The sequence below is a fragment of the Melanaphis sacchari genome, unplaced genomic scaffold, assembly GCF_002803265.2.
Source record: "Melanaphis sacchari strain LSU unplaced genomic scaffold, SCAv2.0 Contig7_pilon_pilon, whole genome shotgun sequence".
Classification (NCBI taxonomy): domain Eukaryota; kingdom Metazoa; phylum Arthropoda; class Insecta; order Hemiptera; family Aphididae; genus Melanaphis; species Melanaphis sacchari.
The window spans coordinates 4,915,859-4,936,650 of NW_020271560.1; the positions used below are offsets into that span (position 1 = coordinate 4,915,859).

At 23.6% G+C, this 20,792-nt stretch overlaps 2 protein-coding genes across 4 annotated transcripts in view; both read right to left on the reverse strand.

Annotated features, from left to right (window-relative positions):
* Positions 1 to 9,404, reverse strand: part of LOC112601743 (formin-binding protein 1-like) — a 30,177-nt gene extending 20,773 nt beyond the window's left edge. For 2 of the 3 annotated variants that reach the window (XM_025349510.1, XM_025349509.1), the window contains exon 1: positions 8,995 to 9,403. In XM_025349510.1, the coding sequence (XP_025205295.1) occupies positions 8,995 to 9,018 (24 nt within the window). In that variant the 5' untranslated portion in view covers positions 9,019 to 9,403. Of the gene's footprint in view, positions 1 to 8,994 lie in introns of all 3 variants that reach the window. The other variant, XM_025349508.1, reaches the window with a different exon arrangement.
* Positions 9,405 to 16,482: 7,078 nt separating this feature from the next.
* On the reverse strand, positions 16,483 to 20,655 carry LOC112601683. The gene is made up of 8 exons (XM_025349416.1): positions 19,770 to 20,655; positions 19,020 to 19,129; positions 18,764 to 18,955; positions 18,397 to 18,657; positions 17,384 to 18,060; positions 17,156 to 17,321; positions 16,938 to 17,015; positions 16,483 to 16,856 (listed from the first exon to the last, which is right to left on the reverse strand). The coding sequence occupies exons 1-8, from the start codon at positions 20,326 to 20,328 to the stop codon at positions 16,554 to 16,556; spliced, it is 2,346 nt and encodes a 781-aa protein (XP_025205201.1). The 5' UTR covers positions 20,329 to 20,655; the 3' UTR covers positions 16,483 to 16,553.
* Positions 20,656 to 20,792: the final 137 nt, after the last annotated feature.

The window sequence follows — 20,792 nt, forward strand, 5'->3', positions numbered from 1 at the left end:
TATACACTATACTACTATAGTAATACTTATACTAACATACATAATACATGTTTCCGTTCTATAAACGATTTGTCTACTAATTAACTAACAAACGTTCGAGTAACGGACTCCCGAGTTCTTACAATACCTACATATTTACGCTTTCACTGGGCACATACTATGGAAGATCTGTTGTTTTAAGAATGCGAAAATAAAAGGCTTAACATTATTCAATAAACATGTCATATGTATTACATCGATCAATCAAATAATCAAAACAAAATTTGATAAAATGTTTTTAGTTATACCTATACAATATACGTATAAAATATAATTTAAAATTATCATAGCAATAATAATACGATACCAAAATATACAAATAATGAAATAATACTTAGATACTAAGTAATTTTTTTAAATTTTCCAAAGGTATAAAATGCTATAAACATCAACAATCAATCTAAAAATTATATAATAAAAATTTATTTTACATTAAATATAAATAAAGTCGAGATAAAATCATTCAGACTTTGTAAGAAACGCGTGAATGTATGTGGAAAATATCCAGTATTTGTGCGGTTTTTTTTTTGATAATGACGATGTCAAGGTTACTGACACTCTACTTTTTAAACTATAAAGAAGTCGTACCGACGAACTTTCTAGTTGTTTGAGATGAATTGTAATCTTCTATATTTATGTCAGTATTATTAAATATCACTACTAAAATATCGGGAAATATAAATTATTTTCAGATATCTATATATTGTAATTTAAACATAAATACTTAAAAAAGAAGAAGACTATATTGATAAAAATAAACAAATTAAGATATCTTCTCGTTTATACAATAGAATATCCCTTGAACAATAAATTAAAAGTTCTAAATACTTAATGGCTAATGCCAAAAATGTTTTATTAAATAATTAAACATCGAACATAGTTATTATTTGATAATTTAAAAATTTCAAGGATGTAAGTTGAAAAAAACTATTAATCTATTAGGCTAAGTTTTTGTGATAATTAAAAAAAAAAATCTTCAACGTTCAATATTTATAAAAACTTATGTATAAATTACCAGATAATATTGTTGTCGGAGAATATAAATTATAAAGGTTTAATATTTCTATAGCGGAACAAGGATGATTCAAGTTTAAAAGAATGGTCAAATGTATAAATAGTTGTCTTTAAATATAACTCCGGTTTATTGAGAAAAAAATGATTTCTGATTTTGCTTGGAACAATCAGCAGGGGTAGAATCACATCGATCGTCGCAATTAATTCAGACAAGATTCGTACAAGAAAAACCTGTTCTACTTTCTCCAGACAAACACTAATAATAATAATAATAATAATAATTCCCGGAGTAGTATGCGAACCAAAATGCTGTTTCTAAAATAGGAGATTTTCTTTAAGAATGTCTAAACAAATTGTTAACTCCGCAAAGATATTTAATTCACACATATATATTGTGTATTAGATAACTAATATACTCGTAGTAAAACAAACAATAGTATAAGCAAACAGGTATACAACATTTATTATTTAAAAATTAAAAAATACCAACAATCGGTGTACCTAAGACTTAAATTATTTTTTAAATTTAAAATAAAGACAATTTACAAATTGTATAATAAAATATCATTAAGTAAATTTAATAGTATATGTATTATGTAAAATACATTTCTTTTTAAAGTAAACATATCTTTACACCGTCAAACATTTATTATTAATTAGGTTTGATACGACAAATATCAAATAAATTGAATTGGTCTGCTATTAATGGAATCAGTAGAACCCCAAATTATGAATTTATAAAATAAAACAACCCTAATAGCGGCTCATACACGATACACAATCCATATCATTTTTTGGTTTGCTTAAATAAGCCAAAGCATTTAGGTAAAATCCTATCGTGTGTGAAAGACTGTTCCGTTGAAGCATGATATAAAATTATCAAAAAGGTTCTAGTAAATTCGAAGACTTACACGGCAGTTTGTCGTTAAAAATAATTGCTTGTACATTATCTTAATTTTTAAGCTGTTGATTTATACAAAATATATTATTTATGACTTTAGAAATGCAACACAACTTAATTATTACGACAAACTAGCTAGCTTGCACATTCCGTAACGTTGTATATGTGCATTCGTCAATTCTATTTTACATAAACAAACTTAATTTCGGGTAAGATGAAGAGCTAATCAGATCGTGTATGTAAGCGCTTATGATTGTCTTGTAAATTAGAAGTTTTCTATATGTACAAAAATGTATTTTATAACAAAACACGTTTAATAAAAACCTCATATATGACTTACAAATTAGATAACACTAATCTATGAGTTGAGTCATGTCTGTGATGTGAACCTCGAAATAGTTTAAAAAAAAAGCCACATTTGACATATGGTAAAATATGCTTCAACAACATCAACTACTCCACACATTTTCCTAAAGTTAAATAACAGGTATAAAAGAAAGCTTTAATATATTTTCGAGATATTTTGCAAACTAAGATAAAACCAAAGCATGAAGAAACATTAAAAAAAAAAATTTACAAATTTACACAAAAAAACCCGTACATTGTTTGTGGAAGCTTAAACATAAGGTTTATGCATTTAATCAGACATAGTCACCTAAAAATTTGGAAACTGATAAGTGAAGTTAAGTATATTATCTAGATAAAACAGAAGTAACAACATTTAATAGAAATAGAAAAAAAAATATAAAATTACATTATTCATATAGAAAAGTTAGAAACAATGAGTTAACAAAAACAATTTGTAAATATCATAGGTCATTGTTGGTTAAGAAAACATAACTGATTTAAAATTCTTATAGTTAAACTAATATATATTCTTGAATTTTTGAACTTCGACTTTTGTATTGACTGTTTTTTTAATCTTTTATGTGGAACAATAATTGTTAATTGAAAGTATAAAGAATATTACTTATTGTATAAGAAAAATAATTAAATTTTTTAAAAATTTATTGTTGTGAATTGAATAATTTTTATTCTCGGATTTTTTGTGCGACAACAAATGACCGATTTCCGTCAACAACAAATATCACTATTCAAACATGAATTCATATTTAGAATTATATTTTAACTTTAGATAGCTGAATTAAGACAATATTATAAGGGTTACATTTATTATAAAACGGGTTTCACTAGACACATAGTACAGGAAACAGGATATGCGACCTACGTAGTATAAAATATTGTTATTGATTAGTGATTACGTATCATGTATTTATGTGTCAACATAACATAGGCGCGTGTTAGGACTCAAATCGCAGATGCAGCATAAAAAATGATGCACTTCAATTCATATGGCTGGATAAATGTTTTTAAACAATATTTAATGATATTTGATATTTTAGTATTCAAGCATCTCTCCCCGATCTGTCGAAAAACTATTAAAATAATAATTTTATTACTTCAGAAATCTAATGATAATTTTTTTCATCTACCTATTTTTAGTGTTGTAATTTCCACAACCATCTGGTTAACCCACCACCACAAACCATAAAAAATATCAAAATTTACAGATAAGTCATTACCGAGATCATTATGTAAGAAATTATAAAAGTAAAAATAAGGTTATTTTTGTATAAATTAACTCATTGAAAGTGCTATAAATAACTTATTATTACTTTGCTACAAAAAGTAATATGTATTTATTATTGAATATGAGTTTAAAAAAATAAGTAGGTACTTACCATTGGTTAAATTAAAAAATATAGTAAATGAAGAATTTATAATATGAATAAAAAAATAATAAGTTATTAAAAATGTCTTAAAGTACCTTTACATACAATTTCCTATTTTATTGCGGTAATTTTATAATGTATGAATATATTAATAACAAAAAAGTTCTAAACTTATAACTAATTAGTAAATCATTAATGGTTTTAATTAATAAATAATATAGAAAAATCAAATTAATTTAAATTAGGTAAATAAAATAATTTTATTTTTCTATTATTTAATTTGAAAATAATAAATACAGAGTAAAATACTAAGTGAAGTTTATGGTAGTAAAATACAATAATTCAGTAATATTGTCAAGACTTCAATAAAACAGTTAAATGACAATACTCTTAGATTTTAGCAATACACTTAAATAATATCTAGCTATAGTGATGCAACTTAAAACAAAGGAAATAAATGTTTCAGGAGGTAATTATGTTAAAATAATATTGTGGAGTTTATCCACAACACAAATAAGAAAATATTAATATTGTATAAAATATTATTTATACATGAACACTATTTATTTGGCTAGTATTTGCCGCATTATTAATAAAAACAAACAAGTATATCATTGGTAATATTGCAATACCTTGTAAGTCCAAAAAAATATAAACACACTTAATATATGTCTCCTAAAAACATTTATTTTCAACTTAGGTACGAGGAATTGCAGTATCACCAACAATATTATTGGTATTTCACAGAAACAAATTTATCTTAGTGCAGCAAAACATGACAATTTATAGTATTAGTATTACTACAAAAAAAAATATTTCTTAAAAATGTAGGTATCTAGCAAATAAAAAGAAACAGATAATTTAAGATATACCATGCAAATATATGAGAATAATTTTGAATTATGATCAAAGTTCTTCTTTAAAGTATTAATTTAAAAATGTAAACATTAACACTATACAAATACATGGCATAGTTCAATGGTCAAATAATATTTGTTCCTATTAAATAAATTCTCTGACTCAATACAGTTTAATTTTCAAAATTCAATAAAGCTCCATACTAATTCAGTAAATGTACACATTGCCTAAATTTTAAATAATAAAATATAAATGGCACAAATTATATTAAAAAGGCAGTTTAATTACTTATAAGTAGGTACCTAACAATAAAAAAATATTTAAAATATACAGGCAATTATGAAATATGTAAGTATTTATAAAAATTTAAAGTAAAGCAAATTTATGTATGGAGATTTTCAGAATCCTAAATAACAAATATAAATTTAAATACCACTATAGATACTCTATTTAAAATATGACATTGTAATTTTTTTAAAACAACAAAATTATACTTTTTTAACGTCTTGTTTACTAAATAAGAAATAGTTTTTGTTATTTATTGATTTCAGTCAATAACAGCACATAACCATAACAATAGCACTTATTGCAATTAGTAAATAACTATAAATATCAAAGTCTACAATTTATATTTTTGACAAAATGTGTTAAGATAAGTATAAAAACAACAGTAAGAAAGACAACTTTACTTACTCATAAGCTAGAAGAAAAGTTTTACTATAAGTACAAGGGCTGGGAACTATACAATATAAATAAGAATCACAATTTTATAAGAAAGTTAGATAAACTAGCATTCCTCCTATTTAATCTTACAAGGAAACCAAACATTTTAAGTCACAAAAGTAAAATTTTTACTTAAAATTGTAATAAAATACCTACTAAAAACAGATTATCAGGTGTCAACCATTAAGTGAAAATTATATATGGATAACAAAATTATATGAAAATAACAATAATCAATAAATAAGTCATTCTAAATATGCATATAATTTATCAAAGCTAAAATTTAATCAAGTTTAACAATATAATACATTAATACACATTTGAATTCATTTCAAATGATTAGATTAATTGATACTAATTTTGGTACCATAAAAACATTTTAAATTATTATATTATGCTAGTAAAACTATAGTCAAAATATTTACCAAGTACCTAAAGGTATTAGTTATATCATGGGTTTAAATAATAGTTATTAATAATAATTAGTAATATTTATTGTGTTTAAAATGTTCAAAATTATTAATTTACAATACTCAACTATTAAATGTATATATATAATATAAACATAGTAAACAGGTAATTGTATAAAGTTTAATAATGCTACTTATAATTTATATTTTAAATATCTTAATAATGGATTATATAGTATGAATAAATTATTAATAGAATAATTATTTCATAATGTGTAGAACAAATTTTTTAAAACTGCTTAATCTTTGTTTAATATTTTAGTTCTTTAAAAATATAACTATACAAGTATTTTTCAAATCAATTCTCAAGTACTGGGAAAATAATCATTTAAACACAATAATACTTCTAATTTTAATGAAAAACCTAAACTTTTTCATAACACTTCATATCAAACAAATTAGTCCTATTCTTATGTTCTTTTTGATTTTAAACCTCCTAACAAAAAATTAGCATTATCAAAACTCATTTCTGACTTTAAATAACATCTATTATTAAATCTATTTTCATTGCTGTATTTAATACATAAATTATTTTAGAATCATTAATAATTAATAACTTATTCTAAACTCAGAATATAATTGATGTCAACAATGTCATATTGCAACCAGTGTTAAAATCATTTTATTCTAAAAAATACATTCAATAGAAAAAATGATCGTATCCTGTAAAATCAACTAAACTTGATTTTTTTTTTTAATTTATAGAAAGATATATTCTATAACTTGCATTGAACTTTGTTTTTTAATATATTAATCTCAACATTTAAAATAGGTATGTCTTTAAAAAATACAATTTTTGTCTTCTTGTTTTTTAAAAATTTCTTACTTTAAATTAAATTAAATAAAAATCATAATGCAATAAGGTGAGTAGATAGTTGACTTCTTTTAGACAAAAAAAAACAGACATTAAAATTCAATAATTCAACAAGACCTGGGAATTTTTCCTGTAAAGTCAATTTTGTTAATACAATACCCTGTATCCCCCCTCCCCTATATAATTAGGTATTAGGCAATCGTTGGTGGAAAAAAATTATAATTAATGTGGCAAATAAAATCTAAAAAAAAATTATTAAATGCAGAAAAATTTGGAAAATTGTCATTTATTAACTCAATTGTTATTATTTTAATATAATACATCATTATCTATCACAATATATTCACTATTTATATTTAATTATTATTTCAAATTATTGATTTATGCAATGTGTAATAATTTTCAATTGAAATATCAATAAAAATAAAATTAACATATTAATATTTCAAATGTTTATTACATCGTTTAAAAGTAAATATTTTCTTTGTTGGAATTTAAAAAAAATGATTTTAAGGTTTATTTTATTTTCCAGAGCTTAGTCTAAAGGCGACCATGCAATTTAACTATCCACCTAACCTAACCATCAAAGCATTGCGCAAAAAAATATCTTTCAGTATCTATTTTAATTTAGTATTTTGATTCTCATAGAAAAAAATTGCTAAATATTTTTAATAGATTTGCAGTCCAATTTTTATTCGAAAAATACTGATCCAAGAAAACCAAATGATTATACAACAAAAATAATACATAACATACAATAATGTTAAAAAAGTATAATCAATTGTTATCAACTGGTTATCAATAATAATTTATAGCTATATTAAAAAGTAAAAACAACAATTTATCTTTATAGGATAGCTAATTAACATGACTTTAAATCAACAATACATATAATATAGACACACTATTAAAACGATTAAAAAAATAAATAAATACAAGGCTCCCTTCAATAAAACAATTTAAACAATATTTCCAAAAGTTCATTGCCCCAAAACCTTAACATCAATTTGTAAAATTAAATTCATGGTTGCAAAAAAAATTTATGGAAATATTAGTTTTATTCTATACATTATTTTGTTAACAAAAGTAAGATAAGAACTCGGATATAATATTTTTGAAATTATCGATACTTATTACTTAAACTTCTAAATGTCACAAAATATTTCTTATTTTAATATAATTGAGAATATCTGATGCTAGATTTGAAAAGGTCTCAAGTATGCTGATGTATATTAAAATATTTTACAGGTCATAAGTAAAAAATTCTCAATAATATTGATAATAAACCAATAAAAAAACAGGAAAAAAAGAAATATTTTCAAAATACCAGTGTTTTTAACAAAATTGATTTTTAGTTAGTACCTTTAATGTTTTAGAATTAATAACCTAAATTGTTTGTTTAATTATATAATATATATGATCAATATACAGGTTTTAATTTATTCCTTTAATCTCTTATATTTAATAACCTAAATTATTTGTTTTATTTTACATATGATTAATAAAGACAATATTGTTTGATACATATAATCTTTAGTACCCACCTATCTAATTATACTAATACACACAACAGCAAAACACTTATGTGAAACTTATTGATTAATTTACTATTATTACATTTATTATTTTTTGAATTTTTACATAATACGTAAACATTATTTAGATATCCTCAATAAAATTGACAAAAAATATTATGAAATTAAATTTATTTTTATTTAAACATTTGTTAAATAGTAGGTATCTATCAAAATTTACAGACTATACAGTTTCAAATAAATTATGAATAACAAAATCAATTTATCAAAATCTTTATAATATTCCTATTACCTTATTGTTCAAACTTATGGTACATAGATGGTTTTGTATAAAATAAGTAGATAATAAAAAGTATAACATACATTCATCATAATATATGTTAAGATAATATATAGCTATTCAATAAAGAAAAATAAATATAATAACCCAGTGGTCTTTAATGTAGGTAAAGTTCCTACTCTGAATTTTTATCCACTTAACATAAACTATGTAAAGAGCCAGAAAACCTGGTAAAGAAAATTCTTAATCAATGAATTAACATGTTTTTAAAGACAAGTGGCACCAAATCAATCGCTTCATTGTACATCTAATGATTTCAAAATAATAATAAAAAAAAATTAATCCTATGGGTCCAAGAAACAAGAGTAGCTATAAAATATGTCTTGACTTGACAGTGTTTTTTTAAACAAATTAAACAACAGTATGATAGTATATAGTGACAATTTATAATAGTCTGTTTAGAGAAAAAAAATGTTCACAGTCAAGCATTTTTTAAAGAGGAATAATTTTGATTTTGCAAGAACGTACCACTGGACACCACGCCATTCGCAACCGCCTACGCATTACCCTGAAGACTTGACCTAGGTTTAATCTTTATAAGTCATAACAAACAGGTGTATTACTTACCCATAATTCCGTTCCCCAACTCATCTTTTGCTGTTTTTCCACATCAAACCATCAAATAGGTGACACAAATGTAATCTACGTCGTTATTGGGGACTGGTTTATTTTATCCTTTTCACTACGACCCGGTTTGGATGTATAACAAGGTATCCAACGGTGAGCGGATGCACTACGAAGGTGGTATCGGATCGTTCTTTACAATCAACGGGGGCAAACGACAAGAAAAGTATGCGACATATTTTGATAAGATTAAATATATTATAAATATTATAATAAAGTAGTTGTCGAAGCACAAAAAATTAAAAATTAACCGCAAAAACCGAAAGGTGAAAGAGGAAATTGGTTCACAAATAACGGAGACAAGTGCGCGAAACGGGTACGACGAACGAACTGATAAAAGCGTAAAAAAAGAAAAAGAAAATGTTAAAAACGTACGACGTCAACCGCGGGCAGCAAAACAACGACATCTGATGGTGGTCGTGCAACACCGTTTGTTTTGTTTTCATACTACTATTGTTTTCTACTCCATGAACAAACTCGTAGTCAGTTCGTCGGTCGTCCAATTATCAACTATATAAATGAAACTTGCAAGTTAAGTTGTGAACCATTTACATTTACTTGTATACTTAGGTACTGCTTAATGTATATTGTTAATGCTTGTAATGTTTTTATTTAAAAACATTTTTAATTTTCATTGCCACACAAAATTTCTCAATTATTGTTAAAATATTTTAAGTATTTGAAAATTAGCGAATTAAAATTAACCAAAGTAAATCAATCACATAATATTTACACTAAAACAGAATAGCTGCTTATTTATTACCCAAATAACATTCTGATGTACATGTCTACCACAGTTAAGTACCTGAAACTCAACCTAGACAGTCAAGACAGACGACTGACATGAAATAACTGTGTTCGTTCCAAAAGAAATAAGAATGACACTTAATGGCTCTTTTACGTATGCTCATTGCGCAGCCCTCTTTTGTCTAAAAATGTTAGCACCAATCTTAAGGCTCAAGTACAACTAGTACAAGTATACAAATTTCTTCTCAAGCCTATTTAGTCTACGGCCTACGCTAAGGGTACAGCAAAACAATTTAATACTTACAAAATCCAAGCGTTCCAAAATATAGTATTTCGACATCTCTCCAACGCCTAACCATATACATTTCCAACCAAACACTACATAATGATTTTAATATGAGAACTATCGATGAGGAAAGACGACTTTAGTACGCGCTTCCATGAGTAACTCCAAAATCATATCAACCCCCTTTTAAAAAATCAATCCATCCCAATACTATAAAATACTACCGGCAGAAAATCTTCATTGCATGTTAAAAAGAAAAAGTATTATGACTTAATACAGATGTAACTCATATTCCTAATAATCGTTTCAAAATAAATACCTACCTAATAATTTAAAAAAAATCAAGATAAGTGTCACTAATAGATGGCTGCTTCTTAATCAACTCCAATCCAAGCTTATATAGGTACGAGCTTACTTATTGTGTATCTTAATTCTTTGTACAGATTTTTTATTTTTTTATTTATTTATAGGTTATCTAATATCTAAATATTCCAAATAATACTTTATATAATAATACATTAGGATTAGGCATTAGCATTTAGCATTGTTAGCAAGTAACTTAGTAGGTATACTAGTTACTGTGATAAAATTACTTTTAATTAATTTGATGGGATTTTATTATATTTTACTTTAAATAATTTATTAGTAAATTAAAACTAGATACATTTTTAAATTAAAACATTTTACAATCTCGTAGGTACCTAACTTGTCTAAAAGTTAAAATATCGTCATAAAAAAATCTTCGTATGAACAAAAATCAAGTTTTTGACTTAAATTTTTTGAATTAAATAATATTGATCAAAATAAGAACGTCCTAATATTCATTCATAAGGAGTAGAGGGATCAAAAAAGGTTTTTTTATAGTTAGTTTTTGCACATTATAGTTTTAAAATGTATAATTATTTTTTTAAGTTTTAAGAGGATGTCGTATCCGCGTTTACACTGTTCTTGTCTTCGTCAAGAATAATCCATTTTATAGTTTAGATTGTTATTTTTATTATTATAGTAAATTGACTTATGTTTTAATTTAAATATCAAATATTTAAGTGAAAATATTATTTAGGAAAAACAAGTTAGGGTTATTTTAAATTTACAAAAATTTGTAATTATAAATACTTATTTAAAAGTAAAATAATTATAAAAGCATGTAAATATTAATTAGTATATGTCTAAACTCTATACCTACCTACTCTTACTCTATAACCTCAATACCGTGCAGGGATGAAAGTTCGTTATTATTTTTAAATAAGTCCCTATAATAAAATAAAATGTATTTTTTAAATAATTTATTTAGAAAATAATAAAATAGTTACTCAGTTATTTTAATATAATATGTACATTTAAAAAGTTCGTGAAGAAAACAGAAAATTCCTTTTTTAAAACTTTTCAGAAATAAAAAAAAACTATTTCAAAAATATTGAGTTAATAATATAATAGATTTAGGTATATTATATACCTGTACTATGAAATATTATTAGACGTTAAACCATTATCATGTCATGATAAAAAAGATGCAGTATAATTATTATTTACTATTTAGGTATTTAGCTGATTTAATATTTTCAAGATGCGGTCTAATGAAACTTGGGGTTATCTTGTTTATTGACCAGAAATTTTAATTCATTATAAATTATCAATTATATTATATCATTAAATGAAAAAATATTCTTTCGCAATTTAACCAATTATGATGTGTTCTTAAAGATCGAACCATTCAATGTTCATTGTTACGTATATCATTTACTACTGATAAATTAACAATCGTATATGATATAGTACCAAAATACATTTGCTATATTATTTCCCTATACAACAGTGTATAAAAAGTATTAGTATTAGAATTAAAACTTATGTATAAGTATTATAATCATGGTCGTAAATAGTAATAACTGAAGAAGGTGTGTAGTTAGAACTTAGAAGTTAGAATACTTAATAGATATTAAAAATATGATTAAAACGGATATGATTTAAAGTTAATCAATAAACCTAGTAATATTATTTTAGTAATTATTATTATTTAACGTAAGTACCTATATGGTTTATTTTTGGCTAAAATTACCCTAGTGTGTTAAAAATATTAATAATAGTACAGATAATGAGATAACCGCGCTGCCATAAAATAGGTGTATTTTATCGTCGAGTAAATGTTAATTTAAATCATTGTAATAGATGCGTTAGATATTAATTAAATAATAAATAATTGGTATATGATATAAAACAATTCAGAGAGAAGACAATTTAATTTTTTAATAATCAATTGCTAAACCATTTGATTGTTTTTATAATATAAAAATACAAATGTTCGCATTTTTTTTTTCTGCTATAAAAGATTAACAAGACTTTCGTTATTACAGGTGGAGAAACTTATGAGGAATCTTTTACTAAATTTTAAATCAAACCTTATATATAGAAAAATAATTTTTATGAATTTTTTACTACAAAAAAAAAAAAAAAAAATGTATACATTTTCGTGAATTTAAGTTTTAACTATATTATGTAAAACTTTAATCATACTTATAAAAAAATATTGCGTATATATACTATTGATTTTTAATTTTTAATTATAGACTTGTTTAATAGTTTTTTTACACTTATAATGAACCTTGAATTACATTTTTAAGCATTTTAACTTAATAGAAAATAACATAATTCAATTAAAATTATATTATAAATAGTAGTTGAAGTTAGAGACAGCAGCAGTACCAGCAATCTAATAAGATTTTTAAAACCAAAATAAGACTTTAACAAAAAAAAAGTCAGGTTAACCGAGGTAGGTACCTATCTGATAAATATAAAAAAAAAATTGAACTTGAATAAAATAAATAAATAAATAAATAAATAAAAATTGGGAGAAGAATTTGGATGCCTGTAATAAAATGCGTTTCAAAAAACTAAAATTAATAATCAACATTAAAAAAAACTAAAATTATCATCAACATTATTTAAAAACCTATGATAGGTAGTATAAAAATAAAAAATGTTATGAAGATTTGTGACATTTTAAGATATAACGCTTTAAAAAGCAAAACAGTTTATTAAAGTAGGTATTTAAGGTAACGTAAATTAACTTGTACATTTTATGATTACAATGATTTATAAATATTAAATATCATCGACCTTAAATAAATTTTTTTTATGAAGAAATCTTTAATAAATTATATTATCTATATAATATATATCTACTATATTTAGGTTTTATATTATACTGGTATTATGCTAACACCTGACTTATCCATTTGTTGTAATTTGTATTACAGTTAAAACTTAAGATAGATAATCTACAAAATACGATTTTAAGGACAAATATTTTTTCAATCTTTAAAATTATAAAAGTATTTTTAATTTCTCTATTCTCTCATTAAAGAATATAAAGCTTATTTGATGATTTTGAAAAAAAAAACCAAAAACAGTTAACCTTTAAAATTTACCCCTTTTAAGAAAAACATAAGATCATTGCTATATCTGACATAATATATAATAATTTCAAAACTTTGTTTAAAATTATACCTTATATTAATGTGTTTAATTTAATTATATAATAAAATAATAAAAATAACTATTATTCTATATTTTTACGATCTGTATAAACTCTTTATTGGGGCAGAATGTGCTAGTAGTCCTATCATTTCAAAATGTTATTTCTTGTAGGTATGATTTAAAGGTTTGTAGATACCTATTTAATATTGACAGAAAAAAAAATTTATCTATAAGTTTTTGATTTATAGTGTGGTAAAATAATCAATGATTGTCTAGGACATTGTTCAATACTTAGTGATTGTAGGTAAAATATTTTACTACTTCTTCTTCTTCAAAAAAAATAACAATTATTTTAAATGAATAATAATAGTTTATTATAATTCAAACAATTAAATTCTATGTACCAAAACACAAATAATAATTTTTACGAAATAAAAAATTAATACAATTTATCTAAGTACAAAAAACAATTTAAAAACTTTTTAAAAAATACTAATAAAAATAAATACTGTAATTATAATAATTAGTAAATAAATCATAATTTATAAAAATTAATAAATTTACTTATTCAAAATAAAAGAAGTAACAAATCAAAACAAATATTTTGTAATAATAACAATAAAATATTATTAAAAAATAATATTAATAAAAATTAGAAAATCTTTCTGTATAACAATGAATAAAATAAAAATATAATGATAATAATTAAAACAATTTAGTCTTTTCTTTACATTAATATTTATCACAATAGTTTATTTATTTTAAACATTGCCATGGTAAGGGCCAAGATACTCCTTACATAAGGCTTTATTGCAATTTTGGCAAATTAAATTTGACCATTTTTGGTTTGTCAGGTTTGTCTTAGTTCTATAATAAGCAAATCCACAATATGTTCCTACAATAGGTATATACTTATCATCACCAATAAAATTTGATGGAGTTTTTTCTTAACTCAACAGATAATGTAAAATGATTTCTTTTTTGAGAACCAAGATTACTAGATTATTAAATGGAAATCTGTTAAAAATGAATGAAGTACTTGTTACCAATAGTTCTTATAACAGATAGATATAGAAGTTTTACTTTATTATATATTTATGCCATATTATATTATTGTTATTAATTCAAAAGTTAATAATACCTCACCATAAAAAAGCATGAACAGATTCATAGTATAAAAAGATAATATCTTAAAATTATCCTAAAGATTTTGGAAATATCATTATAAAATTCAATATATACATACAGATACATATTATAAAGCCACTTGAACAATATTTTTTAATTTTAAAATAATATTTTGTTCATCAATAAAGTATCCAATTTTGATCAAATTTATACTCCAAATATTTATAAAAAATAATCGTGATATTTTTATATTGTTTAAATATTTTATTTCAGTATAAAATTATTTTAAAGAAAATTGTAATACATTTTTTTATTAGAAAAATTTTCTGATTTTGTAAGAATTTGAACTTAAAAATTGCACTTATGTATTTCAGATTTTAGTGGAATAATGAATATATTAATTTTACAAAGACATGTTTTTTAAATTTTAAGAGAAATAGTTATATATACAATGAATATTCAATGTCATAAAAATGGTTAGGTTAAGTTTAAATGGCTATAAAAAATGTATGTAACTTTTTGAAAAACTTTTTTTTAAAGGTAGAAAAATTAATGATATTGTATTTTCAAATCTTAGATAAAAAAAAATAAATATTTTATGAATTTCTAATAAAATAATTTTTTTAAATTTTAAAGATTTTAATGATTTAATTGGTAAATTAATAACTAGGAGGAACTTTGATTATAAATGGCAATATTTTAAAATAAATGTAATAAAAAAGAAAAATGTAATTAATAATAGGACATTTTTATTTAAAAAGTATTCAAGTCTGGTGTTTAAATTTAAAATAATATGTATATGAATACTATTTTAGTTAGGACTTATTTAGACAGAACTTAAAAGCATAAAGGTTATGAAAATATACATTTATTAGTTACACAAATTATAAAATATACAATAAAATAAATATATAAATATAATTGATAATACATTATGTTAAAAAAAAAAAAATAAAATAAAATAACTATAATTTAAATAAAAAACACTTTTTACAATATAACACAAACTTAACACTAACATTTTATTAAACTATACAATCAGTTTATTTCAGTAGTCAAACCAGTGGCATAGTTAGATTCCTCCACCAGAATCTTTTTTAATAATGTCAAATGCATTAACTTATATTCGATATTAGATTATAAAATTATATATCCCACTTCACCCAGCACAAAATCATAACATTTTATATTATAGTATAATATACTATACAATTTTTATTTTCTATAATTGTTATAGTTTGTAAGATAACATGAGTATATAGTTACTTATGTTTATTGTACTCTATTTTAATTGAATTCCAATCATATAGTTAAAATACAACAGTTGAATGAGTGGTATTTTTGTTATTAGTGTTTATATAGAAAAATTAACTTGAAACTTGATATTATTGCTTTTCGAAACAATTAATAAAACATACTTAGCTTCTTTACTCATTACCACTTATCATAATAAAACTAATGATATTTGAGTGAAGCTATGGAAAATAGCTCGTCTATAATAAAATTTAAAATATTAATCTAAAACAGTAAAACCAAATTTAATGTTTCACATTATTTTTTTATGTAATAACTAATATAGAATTCAGTTAGTAGTAAGAAAAATTGCTTTAAAAAAGATTTTAAAACTAAACTAAATAATTGAAATTATTTAAAAGAAAAATAAATAAGATAGAAAATAGATAAACTTCAAGATATTAACTTTACTAAAATTATTTATAAAAAGAAGATATTCAAACATTTTAATGTGGAATAGTAATAATGTTCAAAGAAATAAGAAATAAAGACTAGTTTTTTTAAAATAACAAAACAATTAGTTAAGCAAAATTAAAATTATACATAAAAATCAACACATGTGAAAATTATTTTAGATCATAATATCACTAGTATTAACTATCATAGTATACTGATTTTTATTAAGCAATATCCCTTGGGTTATGCAATCCAAAATCCATTTTTCATGAATATTATTATTTATTTGAGGTGTAAAACCAACCACTACATCGGCTTTAGTCACAGTACTTGTACAATGGCCACCGCATGCACGTACCAGTCGTCTTAAAACTTTAGAAGGCGGATCACAGGTATCTGATATGTATATTCTGCCAGCATTATCAAATATATGAAATGTTAATAATGATCCAAATGTATGACGTCGTATTTGAAATTCCTTTAAAATAAAATAAAAAAGACATTTACAAATATATATTTAAAATAAATAAATAAAAGAAAGTGAAACTAGGATTTTTACTTTAACACGTTCAGACAAATCTGAGATTAAATATTGTTCATGCGATAGCCATCTACCAATTTTGTGTGATTCATGTACCTTGATAATTAAACAATATTAAGTTTTTTCAGTTATATTTTATACAACAAATTTGTCATAAATTTTTTGAACAAAAACAATAAAAGTGAACTGTCAAATAATTAATAAGTTAATAAAATTGTTTTTATGAAATGTCTTACCCAATTTTCAGAAACAATGAAACATCCATAAGCCATTGCAAATACAATATTTAATGTTCGATTTGGTCGTGGTTTGGTAATTAAAAAATTAGTCGAAGGTTCCACCTTATTATGAAAAAGGAATGTTCCTAAGTCTTGTATAGATGATTTTAAAACATTTGTTTCTCTGCTTAAACAAAAAATGTTATAAAATAATATGTTTTATATAAATAAATATAATTTTTTTACCTTTTTGTCATCCCACTACATGCAATTGACTGTGATATTACAGGGCTAGCTAAAGAGGTTTTTGGTGTTTGAAATATTGTAGAAGAATTTCTGGACATCATACTAGAAACAGTGTCTTTGGTTTGAGTTGTTTTAATGCTTTTTCCTTTTTGAACACAGATTTTTTTTGTTTTTTTTGGACGTAGATCTGAAGGTATTTGCCATTTTAAGGAATTCATTTTAACATTATTTTGTGTTGGTGTTTTTTTATTACTATTTATGTTTTTGGTATTAGATAACGATTTATCACCAAGCATTGTTTTTCGTTTCCTTGTACTAATTAACCTTGAAGGAGCACTGATTCTCAATTTTTCAGGTGACGGTGATGGGAAATCACTGACAGTGCTCGTGTTATACAAATTCTTATCTGAAGGAAATAATAGCTTACGAAAACGTTGTCTAGCTTGAAAATTTAAATTTAGCCGTTCTTCAATTTTAGCTAGTTCACTATCTAATTCTGTATAAGTTGTATTTTCCTTCCCATTGGGTGTGAGATATTTTCTTAATACTTTAATTGACATTGGAATATATAGGTCTTCAATTTGGTCATCTGGTACTGGACTATCGATTTTGTTTAATACTTTACATAACTGATCAGATAATATATTGACAACATCATTTGTTTTGTAAGGATCAACCTAAAAATAAAAAACTAATATAACAGTTGTTTTTTTAAATAATATACATAGTTTAAGTTGATTAAGGTTTTACTTGGTACTTCAAGAAAAATGATAAAATTTATAATATTAAAAACAAAGTATAAATGTTAATAGTTTTTTTTTTTTTTTTTTAAAGATTTAAGAATAAATCTCTAAAAATATTTTAAAATATATTAGAAACTTAAAAACACATGAACTTGGCGATTTCACTACTTAAAAATACTGATTTTAAACTCCAGAGTGCTTGGTAAATTTCTAGTTTTACTAATGAATACAATAAAGTTTAGGTTGTTATGTTGAGATTTATAAACTTACTAATTTGTTAACAGTAGATTTTTTGGGGGTTTCAATGATAGGACCATTCTCTTCGGTTTCAATGATAAGACTGTTCTTTTCGGTCTCAATGATAGGGCCATTCTCTTCGGTTTCAATGATAGGACTGTTTTCTTTATTTTCATTATTCAGATTCATATTGAAGTTGTTAAATCTTTCCATAAGATTATCACAATTAGATTTAAATATCTGGTCACGTTCAATATTACTTGGTCTTAAAAATTTTTTATATGTTTTGCTTACCTAAAATAATATACAAAAACAAAATTAAATCTAAACATAGACAGTAAAGAGTATTGAAGTGTAATATAAAATTAAATACATATATAAAACATTGAAATTTACTTACTGGAATATTAATATTTGTTGTTGGTGTTTTTGTATATTTTTCCATATCAACGGGAGGGTAGTCAAGTGGATCCAACATCTTATTAGCTAATTTACTGTATTCCATCCACCTTGCTGATACTAGTGGGATATTACGTTTGATTGCTTTATTATAGGTACTACGTAAGCCATCACAAAACATCACATGGGTAACCTAGAAATAAAACATATTAAAAAATTATTTAAGGATAATAATATTATACTGATCATGTAATTACTTTTTGATTGAATGTTTTTTCTACTTTGGCACCTAAATCAATGAGACATTGAGTAATACTTGAATCACTTCGATCTTTGTCAATCTTGTAATCAACAAATGCAACAACTCCTAAATCACAGGGTATTAAAAATATAGTTACAATTTTTTGTATAACCTCTAGAGGTATAAAATAATATATGAAAAATTTAATATTTAAATATAAAAATAACAGGAACATTTTTCAAAACTTATATAATCTCCAAAAACAATAACATTTTTTTTTAAGTAATCCTATTTTCATATTGTAATTCATAAATAATTGGTAAAACTTTCAAATTTCTAGCACTTTTTAAGAAAAAAACCTATACATTGGAAATTGGAGTATATTTTGTTGTGATTTTTTCATACACATTATATAAAAACATGAGAAAATGAATAATTATTTGAAGCATAGTCTAGGTACATGTAATTTATTGGATAGAATAATATATTACCCAAAAAAGTTGATCATAGACATAAAGGAAGAAATATCAACATAAAACTAAGTTAATACATTTCTTACTTTGCTCAGAATTATAAAAATGTTTATAATTGATAGAAATTGAAAAAGTTTACATGATCTATGAACTGTTACCAAAGTAAATTATATATTAAACTGGCAAATGTAATTAAATTAACCATATTTTAAACAAAGTCTATAAAAATTCTTATAACATGATTTTTTTATAGTATATTATATATTAATAGGTACATATTAATGAAAATTTACCTTTGAGAACTTGTCGGGATTCCTTGTCATTATCATTATTCTTTAAATTTGTTTTAGACTCATTCCTTATACTTTTTATAGGGCTATCTTGTAAATCTTGTATTCCACTGACATCAAGACTATCAGTTGTTACAACTGAAACGTCACTTGAACTTTTGTTAATGCCCATTAAAGAGTATAATTCTGTTTGCGCCTCCTCCATTAACTTCATGAATTTTGGAGTAGGAATAAATACCCGTTTTGGTCTAATTACTGGACTATCAATTGTAATTTTTTCACCTGGTTGTTTCTTTTTCTTTGATACTGGTGTTTTTTTGGTTGATTTGTTTTTAGTTTCTGCATTGCTAGCCAACTCATCTTGTGGTATAAGTTCACCAAACAAATCTCTATGCTCTTTCAATGATGTTTGAGAATCTTCGATCACTTTTAACTGAGAATCTACGAATAAATCTAAATTACGATTTGATATTTTATCTGAATCGTCAATGGCTAGTTTCCTTTTTTTACGGTCACTAACTCGTTGCAATACTTGACGAGAATATGTAATTTGACACGACATAATGTTAGTTATGTATAGCTAAATAATAATAATGACTGAATTAAGCCAGATTAGGTTAATGTAACTCTTATGCTCGCCGAATGAACTCCGAATTCCGAAATACAAAAATTTGTATTTCGTAAGAACTCGGAGCTCGAAAATTGAATGTTTGTCGTACGTCCAACTAAATACAAAGGTTTTCAACTTCTATACGTCGACAAGTAATGTATTACTGCATTACTGTAGCAGTAAGTTCGAATTACAGCAGTTGCAAGTCGATGATCGTAGACTGTAGTCGTAAATGTTATGTCGTTTAAAGTGTTTAAAGTTGATATTTGTATTTTGTAATTTTGTATACGTATTACGTATTTGAATAGTGAGATAAGTTGATAAAAAAAACGTCCGTTACAAAGAATTGATAAATATTCTTTTAACGGCTGGTATGCTTCGTTCGGTTACGTATTGCTATCTATTTGTCAGCATAC

What these genes read in the sequence shown, in the direction of transcription:
- LOC112601683 (XM_025349416.1), bottom strand. Translation starts at nt 20,328, where the DNA reads ATGTCGTGTCAAATTACATATTCTCGTCAAGTATTGCAACGAGTTAGT. An exon ending in CAACAAATATTAATATTCCA is followed by an intron (nt 18,658 to 18,763) that starts GTAAGTAAATTT and finishes ATATTATTTTAG; the next exon opens with GTAAGCAAAACATATAAAAA. An exon ending in TCATTGTTTCTGAAAATTGG is followed by an intron (nt 17,016 to 17,155) that starts GTAAGACATTTC and finishes TTAATTATCAAG; the next exon opens with GTACATGAATCACACAAAAT.